This window comes from Hippocampus guttulatus, chromosome 1, assembly GCF_054856545.1.
Source record: "Hippocampus guttulatus isolate MCC_2025c chromosome 1, RoL_Hgut_1.0, whole genome shotgun sequence".
Taxonomy (NCBI): Eukaryota; Metazoa; Chordata; class Actinopteri; order Syngnathiformes; family Syngnathidae; genus Hippocampus; species Hippocampus guttulatus.
Window position 1 is genome coordinate 9,504,483 of NC_141261.1, and position 27,220 is coordinate 9,531,702.

Genomic DNA, 27,220 nt, shown 5'->3' on the forward strand with positions numbered 1-27,220 from the left:
TGAGGACAGCTAGCGTACAAAATTGACTGATAGATAAACGAAATGTGTCGGCCAACCCCAGCATGTCTCGCTCGTGCATCACTACTTGAAGCAAAACAAATTGGAGCGTACCATTGTACCTGACGGTTAAGGGGTGAACAACTTTGCTGATTTGTTATTGATCCGTTTGTCAGAATCAGAATCAGAATCATCTTTATTGGCCAAGTATGTAGAACACACAAGGAATTTGTCTCCGGTATAACACGCTGCATTAGTATCATCGTAAACAACAAATCATTGAACCATTTTAGAGTAACCAGTAGCAGTATTTGTAGTACAAGAAGAGTGACTACGTCAGTGACTGTTTAAGGAGTTAATGGCTAGAGGGAAGAAGCTGTTTAAGTGTCTACTGGATTTGGTGCGCATGGATCTGTAGCGTCTGCCTGAGGGGAGTAGCTGGAAAAGGTGGTGGGCAGGGTGCGGGGGATCCAGGAGGATTTTCCGTGCCCTTGTCTTGATTCTTGCAGTGTGCAAGTCCTCAAGAGTGGGTAGGGCGGTGCCAACGATTTTTTCCGCCGTCCTAACTGTCCGTTGAAGTCGGATTTTGTCCTTTTTTGTGGCGGCCCCAAACCAAACCGTGATGGAAGAACACAGGATTGATTCGATGACTGCCGTGTAGAACTGTCGTAGCACCTCCTGTGGCAGGCCATGCTTCCTCAGCAGCCTCAGGAAGTACATCCTCTGCCGGGCCCTTTTCAGGATGGAGATGGTGTTGACTTCCCACTTCATGTCCTGGGAGACTGTGATTCCCAGGAACTTGAAGGTCTCGACGGTTGACACGGGGCAGTTGGATAGTGTGAGGGGCAACTGTGGAGAAGAATGTTTCCTGAAGTCCACGATCATCTCTACAGTCTTGAGCGTGTTCAGCCCGAGGTTGTGTCGGCTGCACCAGAGCTCCAGCTGCTCCACTTGTTGGCGGTACGCAGACTCGTCGCCGTCTTTGATGAGACCGATGACCGTGGTGTCGTCTGCGAACTTTATGAGTTTGACAGCTGGATCTGTTGAGGTGCAATCGTTTGTGTAGAGAGAGAAGAGCAGTGGAGAGAGGACACATCCCTGTGGGGCTCCAGTGCTGGTGGTGCGTATTGATGATGTTGTTGCTCCCAGTCTCACCTGTTGTGTCCGTCCCGTCAGGAAGCTGAGGATCCACTGGCAGATCGTAGGGGACACACCGAGGTGGAGAAGTTTGGGGGTGAGGAGTTCCGGGATGATGGTGTTGAACGCAGAGCTGAAATCCACAAACAGAATCCTTGCATAGGTCCTTGTGCTGTCGAGGTGCTCGAGGATGTAGTGCAGACCTATGTTGACTGCATCTTCCACAGACCTGTTTGCCCGGTAGGCAAACTGGAGAGGGTCCAGCAGGGGTCCGGTGACGTTCTTTAGGTGGTTCAGCACAAGGCGTTCAAAGGACTTCATGACCACAGACGTCTCTTTGTATGTTAGCTAGCAAGCTACTTCTTGGTTGATTTAGTAAACGACGGCGGGGAGCGTACCATTGTATCTGATGGTTTAGGGGTGACCAACTTTGCTGATTTGTTATTGATCCGTTTGTCTCTTTGTATGTTAGCTAGCAAGCTACTTCTTGGTTGATTTAGTAAACGACGGCGGGGAGCGTACCATTGTATCTGATGGTTAAGGGGTGAACAACTTTGCTGATTTGTTATTGATCGTTTGTCTCTTTGTATGTTAGCTAGCAAGCTACTTCTTGGTTGATTTAGTAAACGACGGCGGGAAGCGTACCATTGCATCTGATGGTTAAGGGGTGAACAACTTTGCTGATTTGTTATTGATCGTTTGTCTCTGTATGTTAGCGAGCAAGCTACTTCTTGGTTGATTTAGTAAACGGCGCGAGACCGTATGTATTGCAAACTGGAACAAGATGTTCTTGTGTTGTCTTGTATTTGACAACTTAAAAAACGGAACATTGAGAGGTAGATTGAACAAAATAAATCCACCAAGTCAGAACAAACAATGTCTTTAGAAAAAGAAACACAGCCAACTGTGTGATTTATTTATTGTTGTCTATTGTTAGGCACAGGGCGCCTCTTCTGAACTGAATGGGTGGGAACAGAACCATTTGTGCTGAGGCTCTTTTAAAATGGCTTTTGTGCATGGTGACACGAGAATGTTAAAAGCGTCAAAAATTAATGTGATGTGATTAGTGTGATGAAGCACTTCAACACAGAAGACACACGTCAAAACCTCTATAGCAGGGGTCAGGCAAGACCCCCGTGGGCCACACGCATCCCACCCCGTTCTTTAATCTGGCAAATGAAGCATTTACACTAGTTCTGTCGTATTTGTTGCTTTGATTTAAATAAGTGCCATTCCTGCGAATAAATTTGTTTATATACTGCAGAACCTGATGAAAAGAATAACACAATTTATCTTCAAAACACTGTAGTGAATAAAGATAATTCAATTTTAGAGGCATAAAGTGTTTCTTTCACGTTGTGCTCTATGGCCGATTTATGAAGACGTCACATTAATGACCCTCAACAAACTGACAAATGGTCACTTTACTACAGTTTGTTCTTTTTTTGGGTTCTAAATGTGGAGATGGGATTCAGCTGTTGTTAAATGCAGCGCTGGATCCCCTCTGTATGATAGAAGGCTGTTGGCCACGCCAAAAACTTGGAAAAATCCTCAACTATTTGTTTAGACTAGTATTCTTTTTCTTACAAAAAAAAATTACTAATATTTTTGTTGATTGGGGATTGGAGGCTCGAACGGATTAATGGCATTTCCATTCATTTCAATTGAGAAAGATGAGATACAAGTCGTGTATTTGAGTTTCAATCATGGCTACGGAACAATCTCGTATCTCAAAGCACCACTGTATGCCAAACACTTTTGGACCTAAGCGACAGTACATACTGTATATTACAGTATCTGACTTTAAAGGCATCCGCACGCTCATCTCAGCCACTTGCATGGCGCGTCAGAGAACTTTTGAGGCCTTCCCGAAAGCTGCAGACTGCTCAGACTAACCGCGAAGTGAGTTTTGTGTTTTTTTCAAGGGGGGCAACTGCGAAAACGATTGAGTGGACCTATTTGAGTGTTGTCATTGTGTTTGGTTAATTGTCACGGCCTTTGAGGCTTGACAGAGGACTGGAAAGGGAGCAAATGGGATCAAGTGGTTGCTCTCCCATTGACAACGAGCCAGCAGTACAAACAGAGAGCAGCTGGGCTACATTACACTCCTTCCTATGCTGCTTTCATGTGGAAACGTCCTTCTCCTTTTTGTCGTCCTTGCCGTCCACTAAGCACACGCGGTGGCGATCCACTCACTTTAATGATGTCAAGTGCCGATTCATTGAAGGGCTCACGGTGCAAAGGCAAGTCAATGTGATTTATTATGCGCAACACATGTAACTTATTGCAAGGAGATGATGAAAATGATGAAGGCCTCACCTATTAGGTCACAGAGGGGGTTTGGTGATTTTTTTATTTATGTCATTTATTTTCCTTTCAGCACAGTTGACTTTTCAGTCCACATATCTTATAATGTGACTTGTGTGTGTGTGTGCGCGCGCGCGCGTGCAGGTTTAACCCTCCTGTTAAATGTCAAGTTGACAAGTTTTATCCATCCATTCATTATCTGATCTACTTATCCTCAACGGGGGTCACAGGGGTGCTGGAGCCTATCCCAGTTGTCTTCGGGCAGCAGGCAGGGTACACCCTGAACTGGTAACCAGCCAATCGCAGGTCACACATAGACAACCAACCATTCACACTCACCGAGGGACAATATAGAGCGTTCAATCAACCTACTATACATGTTTTGGGAATGTGGGAGGAAATGGGAGTACCTGGAAAAAACCTTTGCATGCAAACTCCACACAGGGCCAGAATCGAAACTCGGACCCCTGCACTGTGAGGCAAACATGCTACCCAGTCGACCACTGTGCCGCCATAGATACTTGACTTTTTATTGGGCAGCACCGTGTTTTATTGGCTAGCATGTCCATCTTAGAGCTTGAATCTTGGCTGTGGCTTACTTGTGTCCGTGTGTGTGTGTGTGTGTGTGTGTGTGTGTGTGTGTGTGTGTGTGTGTGTCCCATTCGGGTAAATGGTGTATTACAAATTCTGTATAATCCATCCATCCATCCATTTTTTTTGGGGGGGGGTTGCTCTCATGGGGGTCACAGGAGTGCTGTAGCCTATATTTTAGGTTGGTTCCACGCAGGGGAGCCGAGAGGAAATGAAAACTCAGGATCCCTCAACTGTAAAACAGATGAACAAACTGTTTGGCATGGGAAGCAAACACATGTTTGTTATATCCTCTACATTTTAGTATTTTATACTGTAAAAATGACAAAACATGCAGTGCCTCGGTGACCCATGAGCATTTGACCCTAGTTTGCTCCAGGCACATACAGGAGGGTGAAAGGATTGTCACAAAGGTATGAGGCCAACCCAGAAGATGGAATATATTGGGTAACCTTGTTAATACTGCCACACAGTGGTCAAAGGTTATTACATGTCCAGAACTCATCTCAAAACTACTTTTCCATCCATCCATCCACCATCAATCCATTTTCTACACCGCATTGTGTGAGTTTGAGCGGTGAGTACACGTGAGCAGGTCAATTTCCACACAGGATGGCCAAAAAATTGCCTGCAGTGCTGCTTAATTTAACCATTTATAATTAAGTCATTTGAATTACAATTTTTTTCATAAAAGGTTATACATATTGTATGCGAGAATGTTTTTAGTAATGAATTTTATTCTATTATGATAAATCAATTTTAAAAAATTCATTGATATCCATGAATAAAAAAAAAGTTATAATACATACAAAAAAGGAACCAAAACATTAAATTGATCAGTTTTAGGTTATATTCCTGTTACAGAAAGACATGTCGTGAGTGCGTGTGCATGCGAGTGCGTCTGTATGCGCGTGCGTGTGGGTGTGCGTGCGAGTGTGAGTGCGCGAGTGTGAGTTTGCGTTCGTGTTTGTGGCTGCAATTAAAATCTGTTCCACTGAGATTATAAACCACTATATTGTCCTTCTGAGATATGCACTGTAAGGACGTTTCCCCATATGGAGAGCCAGTGAGAAAGGCGCAAGATCAAAGACTCCCAACATTGATGATTGTACATTATTGAAGTCAAAATAGTTGATTCATATTACTTTGACGTTATTTAAAATGCAGTGACAGACGCGTGTGAAAAAATAAAAAGCGGAACTAAGAATTGCGTTTTTTTCTCAAGCCGTTGCTCTCGGTGGGGAAGGGTTTTACAAACGGACTTTGATGTTGATCTGTTTTTATGCCTGCAGAAACTACCAGTGTGATTGTTACATCTTCAAATTAAAATTGGTATGTAGACAACTCTAATTGTTATAATAAATATGATAAAGAAGACAGTTTTCACGCATCTGCATGTGGTCGTCGTTTTCTTGCAGAGGCCTTGGCAGCTACTGATAGCCACTTGATGCTAAGATGCTAAATGGTTTTGTATTGAGCGACAACCTGTATTGACAGGCAGCTAGCAGGGCGCCTAAATGGCTGCATTTCATTGTACCGTTTAATGTCAGCGTTTCAACTGCTCTCATAATGCTCAAAATGAATATTGTCGTGTTTGGTGGTTTGTGCTTCACTTAAATTTTCTTCGCGACGGTGCCACAGCTGATAATGTGATATGATGTCATGTGATGTGATGCTAACAGTACTGCTAATAAAGTTGAACTTGGTCGAGGCTAGTGCTTCTCGCGAAACAACAGTCATACAGCTGTAACCAGATAGACTAGATGCTTTGAGAGCACGTTGCACTGTTTTGATGTCAAATTAGATTATGTCGATATGATTTACCATGTATTGTGATTGAACTATGAACCTGTAGTCCTTTCCAGCAGCTCCCATTTATTTTGTTCTTCTACTTCTTCCTCTCATAACTTTGCTGCTGTGAAGTGGGAATTTCTCCATTGTGAGACTATTAAAGGTTTTCTTATATTAATTTTGGCTGCAGGGGGTCCTCACTTTACAACCGAGTTCCGTTCCCGCAGCAGCGACGTACGTTGAATCGTACGTAAGTATTGCACCGTGGTCCAGTGTTTCCCAACCAATATGTACTTCTATGTATGCCGAAACAATGACAATCTTGCCTCAATTTACAAACAAATGTGCTTATTCAGTGTTTCATTGTCGGTCTTAGAGAATAATTGACTTAAGAGATGAAAGCATATGGTTTGATAAAAAAAAAAAAAAAAGTAACATTCTGTCTCTTCTCCAGCAGGTGGAGGGATGAGTCGCTCCCCTGTGATTGACACAGAGGTGCCAGAAATGGCAAACGGGGTAGCGCCACCTCCCTCTTCGGAAAACAGTCCTCATATCGCAGGTTCGTTGAATTGTGTGGGTCTCAAAGAGGACTTCCCCGAAGAAGGCTCCCAGAGACACATAGAGAGCCACAGAGTACACGATCACCGTTGTTTGGACACCGAAATCAGTGATGATGTCAGAACAGGTCATTTTTCCCCACACCCATCTCACGAGATGGACCTCTCCCCCTCTGAGGACATATACACCACACACACTGACTATGTAGTCGATCCGGCGGGTTTGGGCGCTGTGCAGCCTCTGCAGCAGGATTGGTCAGGGAAAGCGTCGTCCGAGCATTCGTCTTGTAGAGGACACCCTGTCACCCCAGAGATGGACAGTGGAGAGGAGGAGAAAGAGAAACAAGATGAAGAGGAGGGTGAGAAGAATGACAAGAAGTGGCGGAATGAGTCTGCGCGAGAGAGAAAGGAGGTTGAGGTGGGGTTGTCTGCACTTATTATATGTCAGTGTGTGTAATTGACTTGGTAATTGAACTCCTTTCTGCTTCCTTCCTTGACCCACCCCGGCACCGACGTTCCAGACTTTACGTCACTACTCCTCCTCAGCACCTGGCCCCAGCACCTCCTCGTCCTCCTCCCCGCCCCCACCAGCACCTCTTCTCCCCTCCGATGACACACCTTGCCCCCCTCACGTCATGGCCCAGGTGTGGGTACGCAACGTCCGAGGGATGCAGGACAGCAAGAGCCTGGATGAGATCAGCCGAGCGTGTGGAGGTAGAACTCGGATTTCTAAACAACCACTTAAGGGCTTCCACTTTTAAATGTGTTGAGCTCTCATCTCCATAGTAGGAGCGGGGGTCCGGGGGGCAGGCAGAGGGAGTCAAACCGAGGGTCGACGGGCAACCATCTCCTCGGCCCTTGAGCTGGAGGGCACTGTCAGCCACGAAGGAGACCTGACCAACTTCATCACCAAGAACTTGGAACAGAAGATTAAGATGAGCTCAAAGCCCAGTCTGGACTGCAGTGACTGTGAGTATGACAGTGGTGGAGCAAAGACATTCGTCTCTCAGGAATATGTTACATGCGGGTTTTTGTGATGTCAAAACAAAAAAAAAACATTTCAAAACTTTTTTTCAACGCTGGATAACCCACAGGTTCAAATTTGGCCCCTATAAATTCTGCTACTCAAATGATACCCTTAAATCCCAAAGGGTCAAATTTGGCCCTAATCCTAAATTAGGATTAAAGCATTAAATATTTGAGAAAAAAAAACATATTTTGGTGGTCAGTGAATTTATAGCACTCATTTAATGTATAATTCATCATTTTCCAAAGAAGAAAAGGGTTCTTGGGTTCTCCAGGGTTTAAATCTGTTCTCTCTCTCTCTCTCTCTCTCTCTCTAGTTGTCTAATGGTGTTGCTCTACACGACTGTCAGTGCAGCAGCAGTGTTGGGTTGGCATGATCTCTGCTCTACATTCCTGACAAGATTGTCTCTAAAGCTAAACTCATATGGGCAAACAACAGACAAAATGCTACAAAAAGTATACAGAAATAATGCCATCTGCCATCTCGTGGAACGGCATTTGATTGTTCTGCCTATCACTTTATGTGACTGGCTTAGACAGAAGAGTAAAGTTATGTACGTTATTTTTAATTTTTGGCCCAGTGTGAGTGAGTTTTTCCTGCGTCACACCCGATGACGTTACATTGGGGGGGGGGGGGGGAGATGCTTTCTCCGGTCATCTGACATGAAAAGCGGAAACCAAAACAATCACAATTCCGTCTTCATGTTTTCGCCTTCTAATGTCTTACATGTGAAATTCTTGGCAGCGGATTGTTCGGGTCCCATCTACCGTAGCCGAGGGTTGTCTCGACGACCGGCAGATATCCCGCCCATTGATCCAACCGTCCTTGTCGACCTGCAGAGGCACACTCAGGAAGTGGCGCAGAGTGTGGAGACGATGATGCGCAGCCTCAACGGAACCATCCAGAATGTGAGGGGCTTGCCCATTCGTGGCCAAGTCAACGTGTTCTTCATTTGGTTGCGTTGAATGATCCTCCTCTCTCTGCACCTCTGACTAGATGACGGCTTTGAGCGTGGGCTACATTCAGACATACAGAGACTCAGTGGACAGCCTGGGAGAATCTGTGGACATGAGTATTAAGGTGATCAGCCACAATTCTGACACGACTAACACGCTACATTTCTAATAACAGGGATGGCAATTTTCCGCGGATACGCGGAAATCCGCCGTTTTATTTCTTAAATTGATCATTTTTGTGAATCGTCTAAATCCGTTGAGAAAATTTTAGGGGGGGGGGGGGTCAGGTACCTTATCGTCGAGTTTTCACGAGCTCTCCCGACCAGTCTTTCCATCTTCCGATTGTAAACAGCCCTGCGATTGGACGTGTATGATGTCTTACTTGTTGTGATTGGTCGCCCGTCCAGGCCACGCCCCTTTCCGCTTTTTTTCATCACTAGCCATTGCCATCCCTGAATAAGCATTGTTATCACGAAAGGTAGATGAGTAGAGTAGCCTAAGCATGCAACATGGCACACACACATCAGGCCTGGCAAAGTAAGAAATGTTTTTTTCAGCTAATGGTGCAGTTTTAAAAAAAACTGAATAGAAGATGCCAATGCTCGGCTAATATTGTGTCGCCAAACACAAATAGAAAGTGCTTGACTGGAGAGTAGACTTATCGCAGAAGTATGACTGGAACTGTGTTTCAGTGGAGAGCAAACAGCAAATTAGCAATAAATAAATGTCTACAGAGGAATAAAACAGGATGTCAAGCCAACAGCGATACGGTAAGCAACCCTAAACCAGTTAATCAATCAGTTACTTCAGCCAGGACGATGTGCAGACAAGGTTAAACCTATTCATTTTTTTAATCTTAACTATTTGCAATTTCAGCTCTGTATTTGCATTTGTTTTCTCAATTTTGAACTCAAGAGTGCTGAATTATGAGCTAAACAGCTTTGCCGAGGCTCCAACTGTGATTTATTTATTCAACTCTTTTCATTCCATCAAAGAAAAAGCAGACACGCTAACATGAAAAAACAAATTGAATGAAAGGAAAAAGAACACATCTGATTCTTGGTATGTTTTTCACAGAAAATAGTGACTTCACATAGAAATAGCGTGCAACTTCCGCTTTGATTTCAAATTTCCCCAGTGTGGGACAAATAAAGGTTATCTTTAATTTTTAACACTTAAGTTATGTGATATGAATTCTAGGCCTTTTTGCTCAACTCTCAGTCTCCATTTGGAAATTTAGTCGAAGAGAGAAATGTGAAAAAATGATTTGCATACAGTCTTAAATTTATAAATTAGTCTATAGTACATTAAATTAGTTCCGCCCTGACTTTCACCGTTTTTCCTCTTGTGTTTTCAGTTTGCTTAAAGCGCAACACATAATTGTGTTTGACAAATTCTTGCTTCCTGTTCCCCCGCAGGGCATGTACACGCTGATGGCCCGTTGCGAGGAGTTGGACCGCTCCATGCAGCCCATCAACATCCTGGCGGCGCAGATCCGAGACATCAAGCGAACTCTGGACGCGCTAGAGGCCATCTGCAAGTAGCTCCGGCCAACGTTAGCGCTTCGCAAAGACTCCGACACCAAGCACACCCCAGGAGGTCCTCTGCAAGTAATCTCACCTTTCTGCACTCTTTGCAACCGGGCTCATCTTTTAGCAGTGCCAGGCATGCTGGATGGCTTGGCCCTTGCTCGTTACGGAACGATAATCTTGTTTGTGTATTGTACGGTACTCGTTCAATCGCTCCGTTGTGAAACCGTTGAAGACGCGAGTGTTGACCTCCACTTTGAGGAGCAAACGTATCCGTCCGGGAATCTTTGTTCAGGTTGCACTAACCTCTCCTTCCCACATGGGGGCGATGTTTCTCTCTTTTGCTCTCCAAGGACAGGGATTTTTATTTTTATCTTTTTGGAGGTGGGCTGGGCGCTGTTTTTAATAAAATGCAATAAAGGCACACACATCCTTCACTGCAGGCCAAGCGGGGGAAGGTGAGCATGACGGAGAGCTGCTTGTATTTATTTTTATTTATTTGGTTACATTGCAAATTTGTAAGTACAGTAACTTTCCTTGGGACTAATGAGATGCCAAAGCGCCATTTTGAAGCGTTCACCGTGTTTCTTGATTGCTACCTAAAGGACAAATTAAAGCTAGGGATTGATGTTTCACTGCCCCCTATGTCAGATTTTTTTTAAATTACTAACCTTCATATCACAGGTGCCTGCATGGACAGTTGTTGTTCATATTTTGTCAGCCAAGGTCAATGTCGCAGCTCCGGATTTGGAGTTCAATGCCATAACAAGTGTCCATGACGGACATTTCTATGATGTTCAGTCATCTTAAGAATTGACTATGATACGAAATCACTGTAGCGTCGACCCTATAAACCACTCAAACAAATACATTCACTTGGGGATTCATTGATAACAAAATGAGCTTTTTGGACTGTGCTGCTAACAAAACTGGAAAAAAAAAGTAAATGGCTGCTGTTTCCAATCGGTTGCTAATTCGCCTACTTCATGCTGTTTTCTGTCATGGGGCATCATCTACTGTTATGTCATATTTCATTCAATAAATTCACTTGGGGGCACCAAGAGTGTAGTGTAGTAGTATTTGTATATCTGTGGGAGGCGGGGGGGGGGGGGGGGATATTACTGAGGAAGAGCAGAAAAAGAAAGTTGAATGTTTGAATTGATATAGCTGGTGTTTTTTTTTTTTTTTAACCCTCTTATTATCCTCCAATAATCCTCACACATTTTACTCTTGGGGTCAATTTGACCCCAGCGATATTTGGCTCCAGAAAAAGATGTACCGTATTTTCTGCACAATAAGGCGCTTCGGATTATAAAGCTTACCTTCAACGAATTACCTATTTTAAAACTTTTTTCATATATAGGGCACACTGCATTATAAGGCACATAGGATAGAAGCTACAATAGTGGCTGCAGTTGCGCTATGCATCCACTAGATGGAGTGACACTAAAAGAATACAATACAATACAGCTTTATTTATAGCAAGGGTCTCAAATTTGGGTCCTTGAGGGTCACTTTCCTGCATGTTTTCCATCTCTCCCTGCTGCAACTCACCTGAATCAAATTATCAGCTCATCAGCAAGCTCTACAGAAGCCTGATCATTTCAAGCAGGTGTGTTGCAGCAATAAAAGTGGTTGCTTGGATTTGGAATCTGTTTCGTTGGAAGTGTGAAGTATGACGACTTTTTTAGGGATTGCTCATCAACCACCTTTTTCGCCAATAAAATGGAAAAAGTGACAGGTGTTACAGTACCACTGTGCATTGGCACATCCTGAGAAAGTTGTACGCAAACGTGCGTGATATGTCCGCAGTCTTGCTTAAAGGCACTTCAGTTTGGTCCTGTAACTGAAAGTTGCGTCAGTTCACACACAGACGCGCAGTCACCAGCATCAACAAAACGGTGCAACGGTGCGAAGCCAGTGGGGCCGACGTGCTTCCACTCGGCTCCATCGTCGAGGCACCCTTTGTTATGGAATCTGTTGTCATGGTCGCAGACGTCCCTGCTAGCTCTCTGGAAATTTGCTCAAGCGTCCCATCCACAGAGATTCCGTCTTTGGGGGACTGCTGATCTGAGACGTCCCGATCTGAAGTCTTGTACCACTGACATTGGAAGTCTTTCTTCCACATCTCAGCTGGGTCCGGTTCAGCTGCCTTAACGTCTGGATCGGGCTTGTCTGTGGCTTTGGCTGCGTCTGCCTGCCGGGACAAAATGGTTCGTGGCGGGACTTGTATTTGTTACTTCGGGGCATTTTAATTGAATGAAAATATTTTCCGTACACGGAAGAAGGTGCAAAGTCCACACAGGAAGGCGGTCGCCGTGTTTCCAACCCTAAACTGTGAGGCAGACATGCCACTCGCTTGTGCACTGCGCTACACCGCAAACTTGTTTTTTTTACTTCAAATGTATTTGAAGTCAACAAAACGACAATCCAGTACGCGTCCGCAAACGAGCTTCCCGTTTATTTTCTTGGCGATGTCGCTTGTGTTTCTTCAAACGGTTTCAAACTGTTAAAACAAGAAGACGCCGGCATTTTTCACCATTGAAAGTGCTCCAACTATGTGAATAGGATGTTGTTTTCATTAAATGGCTGTAGAAAAAATACGCGGCGGCGCACTACATCAAGTCATGCAGTCTGATACAAAATCGGCTGTAATGGTTTGGATTGACCCCTTGTTTGATGTTGCGCATTTTAAACAGATTTGTCCATTTCCATTCATGGCTTCCACTGGAATGATCATCGAAAAGGACATTATCACCGTTCTACATGAAATGCTTAATATGCGCAACACACGCAACCACTAACAATCATCAATCACCGTTTCTGTCACCTTCTCCATCACGTCAGCGGGCGGCGGAAGGTGGAGGTAGGCGGAGCTGTCTGGATTCTGACGGACACATCTGCCTTTTCCCTCGCAGAGGGAGGCTGAGCAGATCCCGGTTGCCGTGGTTACATTCATGCAGTATGGTCCCAAGACCTTGCGGACAAACTCTCCCAGGTCCTGACATTCTCTCTGCATATGGACGGACACAAAAAAACATTGGAAGTGATGTTTATGTGCACTTGATTTTCATTCAGAAATGGACATTGATGATTGCAAGATGATGTGGACAATAGACAAAGTAGCTGCAGTCGAAATAGATTTGTACAGAATTTCTTCAGTCCACCGCCCGTCAAAAATCACAACATCGGTACATGCTCCTCGGAAGCATGTTTGCGCTTCTTCAAAATGTCACCCTGGCATTCGCCTTACCTCTGTCCTGGTCTCACTTCTCTGCCAGATGACCACCCCGGCTGTTCCCATGGCAGCGCTCTCACCAATGCTGTTGACCAGGTCTGCCTGGAAGAGGACAGCAAGGTGCGGAAGCCACTGAACATATTTGTCATCTTGCATTGCTGAGCCACATTCGTTCAGTTGAGACTTTTTGTGATCTTTCTGAAATGCGCCAAGATGCCACAAGGTGGCTGCAAAGCCTTGTCTAATACAAAAGAAGTGCTTTGGTGCTATCATGTGGTATGTTGTTACCAAGGGACTACATATGTTGAAGTGAGGGGAGGAGCTTCTTTCAGACAGGCCGAAGCAGTGGCTCGTAAAAAAGTACCAGTAATGCTTTGGTGCCATCTTGTGACATCTCTTGGCAATGCTCAACATTTTGGGGCGTGGGGGGGTTCAGGGCATTTTATAATTGTTTTCCACTGACCATGCACAATGCATCCCTGCCCCAAACAGTGCTTTTTTTTTGGACTGAAAATTGAAACATTTAAGCACTTTCACCTTTGCGTTCATCCAAATCACACGTATCTCCCACCTGAGAAAGGAAAGTGTTGGTCGAGGCGTACACACTGTTGACCAGTGGAAACACGGGAAGGTCGAACGACACTCCGGCCAAAGAGGAAACTCGCAGCGCCTCCTGGATTTGACTGGTCAAATAAAGCTTCCCTCCGGATGTTCCGCCCTGTGTGAAAAGTGGGCAGATGGATACATTTTTACATGCAGACCCAGCGGATGTTGTATCGGTCTGTCGTGGTAAAGAAGGAGCTGAGCCAAAGGGCGAAGCTCTCAATTTACCGGTCGATCTACGTCCCAACCCTCATCTATGGTCACGAGCTATGGGTCGTGACCGAAAGAACGAGATCCCGGATACGAGCGGCCGAAATGAGTTTTCTCCGCAGGGTGTCCGGGCTCTCCCTTAGAGATAAGGTGAGAAGCTCGGTCTTCCGGGAGGGGCTCAGAGTCGAGCCGCTTCTCCTCCACATCGAGAGGAGCCAGATGAGGTGGCTTGGGCATCTGATTCGGATGCCTCCTGAGCGCCTCCCTGGTGAGGTGTTCCGGGCATGTCCCACCGGGAGGAGACCCCGAGGACGACCCAGGACACGCTGGAGAGACTATGTCACCCAGCTGGCCTGGGAACGCCTTGGGATCCCCCGGGGAGAGCTGGAAGAAGTAGCCAGGGAGAGCGAAGTCTGGGCTTCCCTGCTAAAGCTGCTGCCCCCGCGACCCGGCCCTGGATAAGCGGTAGACGATGGATGGATGGACCCAGCAGAAAACCCCAAAACAAGACATCATCGGGATTTCCAAATCCCGTCCGTCTGTGCATTACTGCTACCTTCTGTCAACCGACAGTAATGCATCAAAAGTATTTATCGACGGTAGAATAAGAAATAGAAGAAAAAAATAGTAGTCGTGCAGTACTGCCGGGGGGGGGCACCTTCTTTACAACATGGTGAGGAATAATGCACCAGCACTTGGGGCATTCTGAATAACCGAGAGGCACATTTGAAAAATGCTATGGGTTCACGAATGGTCAGAGTTAAGTCGCGCGTACTGAGCGCATTTCTGAAGGCACCCATGATGCAACGGCTACAAAGGCAACACACTTTGGAGAAACAAAATTTTCCCCACCAAAATGCGACTCTTGGGCAACTTGTGTATTTTTTTTTTCTTCTTCATGTGGCTTTTTTTTTTTTTTTAACCATTGCGACTTGTATTCTGGAGCAACTCCAAAAAAAAAAAAAAAGTGTCACATACAAGAAGAGAGAGTGTCACTGCCTCACGCTCTATGTTCACATGCCTAGCCCGTAATGAAACGCAGCACAGCTCAGCGTCACCACCCCTGAGAGCAACCGTGATGTGGCCCCCGTAATGAAAACAATGTTGACACACCTACTTGCCTGTGTGGTGAATATCAACACTATGTGTCAAAGTGTAAGCATGCAAGAAGGGAAATCAAAACAGATCATGGCCCCAAACAACACTTTGGACCTTTCACCCACCTGTAGCTTTTCAAGGGTGAGAAGAGGGTATAGGGCAGAGCATCGCTTCCACAGCCACAGAAGCTCGTCGTTGAGGGCCTTTTCGGCAGGGGGGCACTGGCCGCTGTAATTGGCTAACGCCGTTAGCGCAGAATCGCCGTTGTAGCAGCTCGGGTAGGGGGAGACGCCCCATAACGCTTTGGGTCGCAGCCGTCTTATCTCCCTCAGGGTTTCCATCATGACGGACTGGGCTGCTGCCTCAAAGTCCACCTGGCACAACGGCATGGAAATAAGTCAGCGTTGCTTTTTCTTTTTAATCCTTAATTGCTGTAGTCAATTTCATATGTCAGAAATGTTCTATATTGTCAGCAGGAGACAATTTGTATTTCTGTGTCATATTTCACAGTAAAGAAAAAGTCTTGATTCGATTTTTAGCAGAGGTTTAGAAAGTACATTTGATCCATCATCCATGCATTATTAAAAGCCCCTAAACATAGAATCCAAAATGCTCATCGCATATATTACGGTAATCGGTTTGTTCAATTGTTGCATCCTATGTTTTCGTTTAACATAACGGCTCTCCAACTGAAATGGGAAAAAACGCGTTACGTTAAAATTATTCTTTTTTTTTTTCTTGCCTCGAGCACACTGGAACATATTGTTCCAAAGGAGGCCAGAAATAATGACTTGTCTGACAGCAGTCCATGTTTCTTTTGTGCGATGGTCCATCAGAGTTGCATCTCGACTCAGAGGGAGGTCCACAACAATCTTTCACTCAGCCTCTTTTATGTTTCATCTATATAACCTTGCTGAAAAACGATGGTACAGTATTGGTTGTTTTTTGATGCATTTAAGTGTTTTCTTTTCTGCCCTTGCAGTGAGACAGAGTCCCAAAAGCTCATACATTTGGATGCAAGCTAAATGTTCTCAATTGATCTGTGTGCCGAACCACCACTTGCGTCAAAATTTTGCCTTGCACCAAATCTTTTATTGTGTCACCTGGCAAGAATAGCTGCATATTTGCAATACTAATAAAAACAATGTTAAATTGATCAATAGATTCGATATTATATGACTTACACAAAGCAGTTTCGCATCGCAGTTTGAGAGAAAAAACTTAAAAATTTCAAAACATTTTAAATTGGAAAACTGAGAGTAAACCACGAAACAGTCCCAAAAGGTTATTGCTGGCCTCGACATGCAAGCGTTCTAATGGAACAACTTGCCATACGAAGGTCGAGGCCTCAAGTAGCTCAGTGTTGACGTCGCACCAGCTAGCTACAAGTAGCAACGAGCTTCGATTGCACTGCTGCACCTCAACACGTTGCAGAGTCACAACGAAGTCGGTAATCATCACCGCTGTTGCGGCGAATAAGCGACACTTCTGTTCTGACAAGTATCGTTCTCACGAAGAAATGAGGAGGAAAGATGGAAAAGCAATGGTAATTGCTAAGACAACCTAAGCAGCTAGCGCATTTAACCCAGAAATGGAGTGCTTGTGTGATCGAGTTCACTTTTCACAGACGTCTGGCTGGAACCGCGGCAAAGCAGAGAACATCCAACTTAGAACAATGTTTTAAATGTTAAAAAAAAAAAAAAGCAAAACTAATCCTAAAACTAAAAAAATTAAACTAAAACGAAACATTTCCCCAATAACTAAAACCAATTAAAACCAACAAACCCACTCCGAAAAGTGATTGAAACTAACCCAATTCAAAAAACAAAACTCAAAATGAATACCGTATTGGCCCGAATATAAGACGGCCCTGATTATAAGACGACCCCCTCTTTTTCAAGACTCAAGTTTGACCTTTTGAACTCCAAATAAATTTTTACAGAAAGTAATTACAGTACATCTGAAACAAATGATTATAACAATATATTTGAGAGAAAAAGCATGTTATTTTGCCTCATTCAAATCTTAATATCTGAACATTTAAATATGTAAACTAAAGTGCAATCACATTCGTAAATGAATGGCTTCTGGTTTTTTAAATGTTAATGACATCATAACTTCTCCTCAGCTGCCGGTTAACCTGGCCGATCTTCGGCCCACTTTTCTCCAGATTGTCACTACGTTTCTCCATTTTCTGTTATCTCCTATTATTTTCTTCTCTTTTCTTTCTTACCGCTATTTTTTATTTTTCTTCTTCGTGCTACCGCTATTTTTATTTTTTTCTTCGTGACAGGGGTTCGCTTTGGCCTGGGGAGTCAAGTTCAGTATTCGCTTCAATGATATCTGGCGCCATCTAGCGTCGTGAATGGGTATAATGTCTAGACCCCGAATATAAGACGATCCCCACTTTTTCAGCCTCATTTCAATGCAAAAAACACCGTCTTATATTCGGGCCAACACGGTAATAACTGCCACACTTTCTCCCTTCTTACCCTTGACCACTTCTCCACCTCCTCCGGTGTCCAGTTAGGGAAGAAAGTTTTCAGCAAGTTCCTCGATGCTTCTTGATACATGGCCTTCTTCTCCCGATTCCTCAACCACTGCGGTAGCCACTCAGCCCAGTGCAGCACCCCCAGGCCGAGGTATCTGGGCGTAGGCAAAGCTGCATCTAAGTCCATCTGAGTTTTCTGAAGATGGCTGTCCAGTCGCGTGTGCTGCGGTAGACCCCCATTAACCCTTGTGTCTTTGTCGATAAAATACGGGTAACTTCCCAGTGTGTCCTCGTAGAAGACCGCCACACGGCCCTCACGTTCCATCCCAAAAGAACCAGGATCTGGCCTCATGGTGCAGGAGGAATCTGGGATGCCCCAAAAAATGATAAAAGGTTGTCCGGACAGGAGAGGCGGGCGCGCTTGTTTTGGCGGAGCAGCCGTACTGAGGCCAGCAAGCAGTAAGACAAGGAAGGTCCGTGGAACTGTCGTCCGTCCTCGTAGGCCAGCTGAAGAGCAAGAAACGAGTGGTAGCTTAGTCCTGTGTTTGAATGGCGGCCATTTTGGCTTTTGATTGAGTGGCGGGTTGTTCCATGCCATTGGAGCTGCTCGCTGTCAGCGTCTCACTCCTTCAGGCTCCAGCAGCCAACCATGTTTCTGAAAAGCAATCATTCGAAATGTTTTTAAAATAAGTTATGGTCAAGGTCTTGAGGTGAGTCAACCCTCATGACCTCCTCAAATTTATTTTCCTTTGAACACTTTAATGGCAGAAATGTACACACACAAACAAACTGCTAGAAAATCATCTTGCATTTATATTTCTTCCTCTTGAATCCATTAATTAACTTCGGCCCTGACCCAAGTAATCAAATATTCAGGAACTTAACCCTTTAAATGCCAGGTCAAATGATTTATTTTTAACACTGATGACTGACAAAAGTGGAAACATTTCATGCTATGAGATATTTTCTTCTCATTGAAATGTGGACATTACAGAATCCATGAAAGATTTTCTTTTGGAATGGCACAGAGATTAAAAACTGTGGTTTTAACCCTTTCAGGGACAGCGGCTACTACAATGGACAGTTTATCAGGTTACACTGTAACAGGGGTGTCAAACTCACTTTACTGTAATGAGGGTTTTGGTCACAAGAAAATGCTTACAATGTCACTCTTATTTATTACAAAGGAGAATTTGAAATGTTGGTAGAGATTTTAGCAAGCATCATGGAAGTTGACATCTTTGATTTGCTTACACGGGCCACAGAAAATGATGTGGCGGACCAGATCTGGCCCCCGGGCCTTGATTTTGACACCTGTGGGTTATAGGTTATAACTATTTGTGCATAAAAGAGTTAATGGGAGTCAGTGAGGCACTTTGGGCCACAAAGGTGTCCACAGGGAGTACTTGGAACTTGATAAAAAACATTTCAATATCATCGCATCCATTTTGTTGTTCATCTTTGACACATTCAAGACTCTAATCACCACTAAAGTCTCATTACCGTACGCTTTATTTGATTAAAAGTAGGATGAAAAAAATAGTGCTGATTGATTAAAACTCATTCAGTACCAGCCAATTCTGGACCAAGTCTGAAAAGACGTTTAAAAACGTCTTTGGGAGTGAATGAGTTAATTAAATGATGTGGGTGTATCTGGGAGTTACTGCTTCAGAGATTTCCGCAATTTACGTATACTCCTTCCTCAATGTGCAAAATGAACTGCACGGCAATTTAGCACTTGAACGCTTTAACAGACGTGCGGACCGCCCCAGACGTGACGTTTGTCGGTCCATCTTATAATGTTAAATTGTTGAACTTTTAAAAATGTTCATTTATGAAAGATTGCGTTTTGAAATTTGACAAAAGGGACATTTGTCACCATTGAAACATTGAAACTGAAAAATGAGAAATTGTATTTTGGTGAAAATTTGGGTGAATTTTACTTTTGAGCCCATATTGCCCTGCCCTTGAAGCATTTCTTCAATTTTCATATGAATGGCAGGAACCATCCACTCTCCACCACGTAGTAGTCCGCTAACAAATACAAAGTAGATGCCTACCCTGACATTTTTTTGTTCACTCTTGTTAAAAGTTTGGCCTTGCAAACTCAACAGTGCAGTTTATGTGGTGTTTTTAGCATTGGTAATATAACAATTTGGCCCCAAACTTTTGCCCAAAGTCAGTGGTTATCCGTGAAGAAATATTGATAATGTCGTGGTTTAGTGTGTCACATGCAGTCTGTTATATCAGGTGTTAGATAAGACTAAGCAGAACTTTGGTACTTTTGGATGAACTCTGATTGGTTGTAAGGTGTGGATTATTAGCAGATGATTTGCCCCAGTGAAATCCATTACGCTCGTGACATTATCCCTTAAAATCACACCTGCCGAAATGGCTTTGGACAGACACACAACCTGCTTTTTGCCAATAATGGGGTTTGCTTCTCATCCACCTGCATGATTTGGAATTGAGGGTCTTTTTGGGCTTTCTTGGCGGTCAACTGTGGATGAATATGAAGTACTTTCATCTTGCTGTTTCAAGAGCTCGGTTTAAGAACTGGGTCTGACTACATCTGATTTATTGATGCCAAAGAGGTAGGTTGTATTTCAAATTTTATTGGATGTTCAGTGTTTGTTTTCTTGTTCTACTATTCCTTACCATCAGATTAATATCCTTTTTTATGACTTAACATAGTCAAACCAAAATGAAAAACGAGAAACATAATTTTCTAAAGTCAGCCAAGATCGTCTCTCTCTCTCTCTCTCTCTCTCTCTCTCCCTATCTATTTATTTATATACCGGGGGCCCGGTGGCCGAGTGGTTGCATGTTCCCCCCGTGCCTCCGTGGCTTTTCTCTGGGTACTCCGATTTCCTCCCACATTTCAAAAAACATGCGTGGCAGGCTGATTGAACATTATCCTGTTCAATCAGGTCCTGAGGTGTGAGTGTGAGCGCGGATGGTTGTTCGTCTCTGGCTGGCAACCGGTTCAGGGTGTCCCCCTGCCTCCTGCCCGAAGACAAAATATTATATATATATTCATTGCATGTTCATCCTCATTAGGGTCGCGGGGGGTGCTGGAGCCTATCCCAGCTGTCTTCGGGCAGTAGGCTGGGGACACCCCGAATTGGTTGCCAGCCAATCGCAGGGCACACAGAGACAAACAGCCATGCACGCCCGCACTCACACCTAGGGACAATGTAGAGTGACCAATCAGCCTGCCATGCATGTTTTTGGAATGTGGGAGGAAACCGGAGTACCCGGAGAAAACCCACGCAGGCCCGGGGAGAACATGCAAACTCCACACAGGGAGGCCGAAGCTGGAATCGAACCCGGTACCTCTGCACAAGTCGACGTGCTAACCACCGGACTACCAGGCCACCTATATATATATATATATATATATATATATATATATATATATATCCTAATTTTTGAATGTACTGTATGTATGTATTTATTTATTTGTTTTTTCTATATTCATCCAACCATTCTATACCACACATCCTCACCTCGCATCTTCACAGGTGAGCTGGAGCCTATCCCACCTGACTTTGGGTGAGAGGTGGAAACTGCTCGCCAGCCAATCAAAGCACATGCAAACTCAAATTCTTTTCAGATCAAAACTGTTTTGTTGTGGAATATTGCCCGTCGCAGACAGCAGCAATTCACCTTTAAACTCTGCTGCAATATAACTCCTATCACATTACTGTGTGTGTGTTTGTGGGGGGGGGGTCAATTGCCTTTTTTCTAGTTACTCTGGTAAGTTTTACTTGCAAATGCGTTCGGGGGCAACGAAACTGACTGAACACATCAGTTAAAAAAAAAAAGCATCTTTTATTCAGGCCTGAGAGGTTTGATGAAAGCAATGTAAATAGAAAACATGAGTGGGAGCAGTGCAGAGCAAGCCGAGACAAGATACAATATTTGAGCTTGATGTGAATTTCAGTTCATCTCTCCTCTGACACCAAGCAACAGAAACTCAGATAAATCACCGCCATTAAAGTACGCGTAAGCCTCCAGTACTTTTTCTGCTGGAAAGCTTCCACAATCTGCCTTCTTCTGTTTTAACTTCTTAATTTCGGGGCTTCGTCCTTCCTGTGTGAAATTGGGATGTTCTCCCCATGCTTGTGTGGCTTTTCTGAGGGTACTGTAGCTTCCACCCACATTCTAAAATCATGCACGTAAAGTTCCTTGAAAACTGTAAATGAATAAATATGAATGTGAGAATGCTTGTCTATGGTGTATGCGCCTTGTGATTGCCAATTAGAAAATGATCCCGCACTCTGTAAATCAAACAATCGGCAACTTGACTTAATTTAAAACCTGACGGCTTCCACCCTTGATTAAACTATAAATGTTTACTCTCCTATAGTTGACCCCCTGATTACCTGCAGCTCTGTACTATTTTTTCCCCAGTATTTTTCAGTAATTTTTCAGTATTTGTTCAATACATTTCTTCTTTCTTTCCAAAACACATATGGGAGGTTCATCAGTTTTTTTTGTAGACGTGTTTGGGTTTACAAATACATATGTTTTTTGTGTTGGGGGGGTTCTCTCTTCAGTGGCATTCAGTTCTATAGGTTTAAGTTGTAATGTCACCATTCACCACTAGATGCTATGCCTGGCTTAGTTGTATACTTCCCGATGCTACAGCATGAGTAGGGCTAATCATTTTTTGCAGATTTGGAATGACATACAGGACCAGCATAGTACCTGAATAATATTTGCATTTTGAGTGACTTCATTCTTGTGGAAAATGCACAGAATGAGCTCGTGCACTTTGCTATTCAGCAGTTGTGCTGTCCTTGAATGGGAGTTTTTGTGCAAGAGAGCCTTTTTCACTAGTAAAAAAATCATTGTGTGGATATTTTGTTGCTTGCTTCACACCCTGTGTTGTCGAAGGTCCAGCCACCCAATATCCAAACTGCTTATCCTCACGAGGTTTCGCAGGCGTGCTGGAGCCTATCTCAGTTTTCACCTGTCTTCGGACAGTAGACCGAGTACACCCTGAGCTGGTTGTCTTTTATACATATTTTGAGAAATGTATGACAAAAAATAAAACACATGAGCAGCACGTACTTTTCACATATAGACAGACATGTTATACCCATATTGAAAATAGCATTTTTGTCATACATCTTTAGTTAGGAAATGCCTGGTCCTATATGGATGCACCCCCAGTAGCACTGATGACAAATTGCCCCCACCCTCCAGCATTTTAGTTGCCCTTCCCTGATTTAAAGTGTATTTACTGTACTTGGTCATGCTAACCACAGTGAGCAACAGAACAGCTCAATAATCTCCCAGATCACATCCTTGCGAATGCTAAGAGGGTTAAAAGGTCGTAGAATGCGTAGTATATGCTAAGTAAAGCTTTTTTAATCCTTGGTCATCTGTGCCAGACAAGGGAGACCTCCAGACTATGTATTTATGATCATAATTTGGTACATTGGGACAGCCTGGTTCACAAAATTCATTTACAAGATTAAATTCATGACATTACTTTTTGTATATGACCCACACAGTGGACAGCAACACGGGTGTTGTTCCGGCACTCAAAGTAAATACTTGCAACTTGAAAAGCATTATGTTAGAAATTGCGCTTTTAAGAACATTCATTTTATGAAATAAAACTTGTTTTCAAGTGATTTTTAGCCATCAGTTTAAGTCTTCATAAACTGCTGTTTGACAGAGTCTGTCCAGTCCCTCACTCAATGTCAGAGGTGAAAGGCCAGCGTGATGATGACTGCTTAATCTGTTGAGACAAAGCTGCTGGTCTGTGTTTACAAGTCTGTCTGGGCTGTTGCTCATCCTTAGCCCACCTCTCCTGCTGAACTTGCAAACACACATCTACATATTGGCAACTGCAAACCATAATAGCACCTAGTTAGCTGGGGGGTTTTTTTTTTTTTTTTTGGATTGAGAAATTTGAAAACACATTTCATGTGGTTAGGTCACAGTGTCAGTGGCACTGCCTCATGGATATACACAGTATGATCCAATCAGGATGTGAGAGCAGTGCAGTCATTATGTCACCTATCTAATTGCCTAAAAAGTGCACATGCAGGAGTGAGACACCAGTGGTGTCTTTTATGGCCCTATCTAGCTACTTGTAAAGTCCATCCATCCATTTTCTATCTGCCTTATTGTCATGAACATTGCAGGTAAGCTCAACCCTATTCCATCTGATGTCAGGTGAGAGCGAGGCTACACCATGGACTGGTCGCCAGGCAATCACAAGACACATACAGGATAGACAAACAACCATCCATACTCATATTCACACCAAAGGACAATTTAGCCACTTCAACCAATCTAACATGCATGTTTATGGAATGTTGGAGGAAGCCAGATTAAAACAAAGTGCATAAATGAAAGCCAGGGCTCAGATTCAAACACCACAACCTCAGAACTCGTTTTTTAGGTTGTCCCGGCCCATGAGGGAGGCTGGCTTTGTGCTATACACCTTTCTCCAGTCCTCACAGACTGCAATGTCATTGTCCCGTATTGTTTTTCTTCACCAATCACCAAGCTGTGTGTGCGTGTGTCTGTTTTATTTTGGGGGGGGGGGGGGCTGCTCGTGTTGCTAATGCGTGTGACTACTAGTGCGTTAGTGACGCCGCAGAAGAAGAAGATCTGCCGGTTCGAAAATTATAGTTACAAAATGTAATTTGGCGTTGGTGCGTGGTTACGATAACAATGACGGTGTGACAGACAGGCTGACGTGCCTCAAATTGCCATGTTCTGTCTTGATTGCGTTTCAGGTCCAGCTGGAGTGCAGGCGCACCTGTGCTGCGTTTCCTCATCAAGCCTAGCCTTGTATTGAAGGACTCTGATTTCTGCTACGCCTTGTTGAATTATTGACCTTGTTTGCCGCTGTGCTTCAAGTAGGATTTTTCTAGACCTCTCTCGATACTCTTCATAGTCGCTCTTGTTTTGTTCACCTATTCTTGTTTGTACGGTAAGTATTTTTGTTATTGCTCTTTACTTTCGTGTGATTGGACTTATAGGGATTTCGTATTCTTCATTCTTCAAGTATTCTTGGTTTTGAACCTTGCCTTTGCAAGCGGCTTTGGTTTCATGCATCGTCTTTCCTGGCACCTTGTGACCAGCAATTTCAGTTCATACTTTGTGTGATTTTCTTTACTAAATATTTTTTGAAATAGCACTCGGTCTGATCCTGCATTTTGTAATCTTAAAACATTATTCGGTTCGGTCAGAACCCAACACAAATAGCAGTGATGAACTCAAATTTAACAAAGATGGAAGCGCATTTAAAATAATTATGACAAGTAATGGCAGATTTGGTCAACTTCAATTAAGATGGACTGATGATGATGGACTGGCAAAATTTACTGACTCGCCCACCTGAATGTCACGTCAATGTAAGCCTTACATTTAATGTAAGTGGACTAACAAAAGGTTCTTTAAAAAATAAAATAATAAATCTGATGTCCATGATGTCTTTGGCCTTCCTGCTGCATCCTAATTGGTCATCACTGGAAATACTTTGATTTATGGTAGAATGTAACCTGTAAGGTTAATTAAACCACTCTTGTAAAGCCTAGTAGCCAAGCAGGCAGCTTCATCCATCCATTTTCTATACCACTCATCCCATTCAGGTCCACTGAAAGGTGGAGCGCATCGCAGCCAACGTTGGATAAAAGGCAGGATACACACTGGTCTGGACATCGGTTAGACCGAGGACATGTACAGTGTAGAGACAGGTAACCTTTCACACCAGCATTCACACCGCCACTGAGTGCAAATTGAACACACAAGCAAAGGATGTCACACCACCAGTGGCTAACTGTTATCAACGCATGATACAGTGACATTCTCAAACTGGGGTGAGGGGAATGCCGATCTCCCCTGAGCACCAACTTGAGGTTCCACAAATGAATTTGCAATAAATTATTTTAAATCATGCACATCAATAAACTGAACACAAAAACCAATAGACTAGACCAGGGGTCGGAAACCAGTGGCTCTCGAGCCAGATGTGGCTCTTTTGATTAATACATCTGGCTCGCAGATGAAACAAAATATTCTCGCTTGTTTTATCCATCCATCGATTTTTCACTGCTCATGTCGTGTTCAGGGCTGCAGTTGGCTCCAGGAGCAATTTTTATTAGATAATATTTTGATATTTTGCTTTTATGGCTCTCTTAGTCAAAAAGGTTCCCGACCCCTGGAATAGACCATCGCATTGGTGGAAACAGTGCATGCTAGCGACGATAGCTAAATATTGAATTTGTTTCACATTGAGGTATCGCATGTGGTGCTATCCATGACTGCTAGTTTTCTTTTTGCAGTTTTTAATCAAGAAACACACCTCTGTAATTAATCTTTGATGTGTGCCACCTTGCATGTCTTCATTCTGCGATTTCGCAATCATAATTGTACTCAAACAAATTGTACAACCTTGGATGTTGTAAATTCTCCCCTCGTATGGCCATTTTGTACCTAATCAGCTACATTTGCAAGCAGAGTGTAACATTAAAAATGACCCACCAAATCTTTTGGGCCAATGCCAAGAGGTTGCAAAACTCACCAAAGCCAAGGTTGGGTTCTCCTCACAGCCTGGACATGGTTTCAGGGTGTCTTCACCTGAATTTCAAACATTTTCCTCTTTCGAAAAATCCAAGTACTCTGATGGATTAGTGAAGACATGGAAAAAGACACAGCGGAAGCAGCCTAACACCCGGAAGAGAGAAGGCAGGGGGTGGAAGAGTCAGGAATAGCCAAGCGAGATGAAGATTGACAAAACAAAGAAGGAATGAAGCTGGAGAACTTTACCGGAGGAGTGATCAAGTACACGGAAAGATGTGTGGGTAGGAATGCATGCCAGTGCCAGGCTAAGCTTCCCTTCCTGCGAGATGCCGAACGAGTTTAGCAATGACCGCACTGGTTCACATGACCATCGACACCGGCTGTAATCCCATAATCCTCTGCTCCACTGCTGCTACCCTTGTCCAAACAAACACTTGACATGTTGGATTATCTCACCTGGCTTCCTCTCTACCTGCAGATACTCACTTCCTCTTGACTTGCACTCTTGTTCTATTTCCTCCCTCTCGCTGTCCAGCGTCTTATTTTTCACTGACCTCGGTTTAGGACAGTTATATCTTCACATCGGAATTTGGGGAAGCATCTTTCATTATCCCAGTGCACAAAGCTAAATTCATAAATATTCTGGACTCCATTCAAGGTGGAACCCCTCTGAAGTCCTCACCATCACCCCCTCACACTTAACGTTCTTGGCCATATTTTCTCTGGTTACACTCTGGTAATGATTCAATTTCTGTGCTTATGTCTCTGACATATGGAAGCATATTGTTTGCACTCAACTGAATGTGATACAGTTCTGATTTCAGTTATAACGTGATAAGTTGTCATGTTAAAATGTGAAATTGATCATGTCAATATGTGCACTTTATGGAACTTTTTTTTCTCATGTGGCAGCAATATGCTTCTGTACTGAAATGTACCTAAGTAGGAAACGCAAAAATGCCTCCTGTGATTACTTGGCACAAAAAAAGTAAAATCTCTCCTTTCTCAGGAGTACTTTGAAACAGTAATTCATGCCTTCGTCACATCCCGGCTGTGTCATGTTTCAGTTTGTGACCAACAGGTGGCACTGTGGGGCTTTCCCCTGCAGCTGCACACCTGTTGGTTGTTAGGTAAT

At 43.8% G+C, this 27,220-nt stretch overlaps 3 protein-coding genes across 7 annotated transcripts; 1 reads left to right on the forward strand and 2 right to left on the reverse strand.

Annotated features, from left to right (window-relative positions):
• Nucleotides 1-181: 181 nt before the first annotated feature.
• Nucleotides 182-2,974, reverse strand: LOC147210303 (uncharacterized). Its single transcript, XM_086129319.1, has 3 exons — nucleotides 2,927-2,974; nucleotides 1,153-1,267; nucleotides 182-1,037 (listed from the first exon to the last, which is right to left on the reverse strand). The coding sequence occupies exons 1-3, from the start codon at nucleotides 2,972-2,974 to the stop codon at nucleotides 334-336; spliced, it is 867 nt and encodes a 288-aa protein (XP_085985445.1). The 3' UTR covers nucleotides 182-333.
• Nucleotides 2,975-5,263: 2,289 nt separating this feature from the next.
• Nucleotides 5,264-10,955, forward strand: borcs6 (BLOC-1 related complex subunit 6). 4 transcript variants are annotated; one of them, XM_086108186.1, is made up of 8 exons: nucleotides 5,264-5,364; nucleotides 6,014-6,073; nucleotides 6,278-6,798; nucleotides 6,902-7,094; nucleotides 7,167-7,349; nucleotides 8,152-8,315; nucleotides 8,404-8,487; nucleotides 9,782-10,955. In XM_086108186.1, the coding sequence occupies exons 3-8, from the start codon at nucleotides 6,289-6,291 to the stop codon at nucleotides 9,905-9,907; spliced, it is 1,260 nt and encodes a 419-aa protein (XP_085964312.1). In that variant the 5' UTR covers nucleotides 5,264-5,364; nucleotides 6,014-6,073; nucleotides 6,278-6,288; the 3' UTR covers nucleotides 9,908-10,955. The 4 variants fall into 4 exon arrangements, with proteins under 4 accessions (XP_085964312.1, XP_085964323.1, XP_085964313.1 ...); XM_086108197.1 differs by having other exon boundaries at nucleotides 7,170-7,349; XM_086108187.1 differs by having other exon boundaries at nucleotides 6,014-6,069.
• A 51-nt stretch (nucleotides 10,956-11,006) lies between these two features.
• LOC147210305 (hyaluronidase-1) lies at nucleotides 11,007-26,473 on the reverse strand. Of its 2 annotated transcripts, none has more exons than XM_086108184.1 (8): nucleotides 26,332-26,473; nucleotides 26,087-26,229; nucleotides 17,534-18,187; nucleotides 15,167-15,415; nucleotides 13,702-13,848; nucleotides 13,146-13,232; nucleotides 12,723-12,905; nucleotides 11,007-12,089 (listed from the first exon to the last, which is right to left on the reverse strand). In XM_086108184.1, the coding sequence occupies exons 3-8, from the start codon at nucleotides 18,128-18,130 to the stop codon at nucleotides 11,751-11,753; spliced, it is 1,602 nt and encodes a 533-aa protein (XP_085964310.1). In that variant the 5' UTR covers nucleotides 18,131-18,187; nucleotides 26,087-26,229; nucleotides 26,332-26,473; the 3' UTR covers nucleotides 11,007-11,750. The 2 variants fall into 2 exon arrangements, with proteins under 2 accessions (XP_085964310.1, XP_085964309.1); XM_086108183.1 differs by having other exon boundaries at nucleotides 12,711-12,905.
• Nucleotides 26,474-27,220: the final 747 nt, after the last annotated feature.

What these genes read in the sequence shown, in the direction of transcription:
- borcs6 (XM_086108186.1), top strand. Translation starts at nt 6,289, where the DNA reads ATGAGTCGCTCCCCTGTGATTGACACAGAGGTGCCAGAAATGGCAAAC. An exon ending in GAGAGAGAAAGGAGGTTGAG is followed by an intron (nt 6,799 to 6,901) that starts GTGGGGTTGTCT and finishes CCGACGTTCCAG; the next exon opens with ACTTTACGTCACTACTCCTC. An exon ending in TCAACGGAACCATCCAGAAT is followed by an intron (nt 8,316 to 8,403) that starts GTGAGGGGCTTG and finishes ACCTCTGACTAG; the next exon opens with ATGACGGCTTTGAGCGTGGG.
- LOC147210305 (XM_086108183.1), bottom strand. Translation starts at nt 18,130, where the DNA reads ATGGCATGGAACAACCCGCCACTCAATCAAAAGCCAAAATGGCCGCCA. An exon ending in AGGTGGAGAAGTGGTCAAGG is followed by an intron (nt 15,416 to 17,533) that starts GTAAGAAGGGAG and finishes CCGTTGTGCCAG; the next exon opens with GTGGACTTTGAGGCAGCAGC. An exon ending in TGGAGAAGGTGACAGAAACG is followed by an intron (nt 12,090 to 12,710) that starts GTGATTGATGAT and finishes TTGTCCCGGCAG; the next exon opens with GCAGACGCAGCCAAAGCCAC.
- LOC147210303 (XM_086129319.1), bottom strand. Translation starts at nt 2,974, where the DNA reads ATGCAAGTGGCTGAGATGAGCGTGCGGATGCCTTTAAAGTCAGATACT. An exon ending in TGCCTTTAAAGTCAGATACT is followed by an intron (nt 1,268 to 2,926) that starts GTAATATACAGT and finishes TGTGGATTTCAG; the next exon opens with CTCTGCGTTCAACACCATCA. An exon ending in TGACGGGACGGACACAACAG is followed by an intron (nt 1,038 to 1,152) that starts GTGAGACTGGGA and finishes GCACCTCAACAG; the next exon opens with ATCCAGCTGTCAAACTCATA.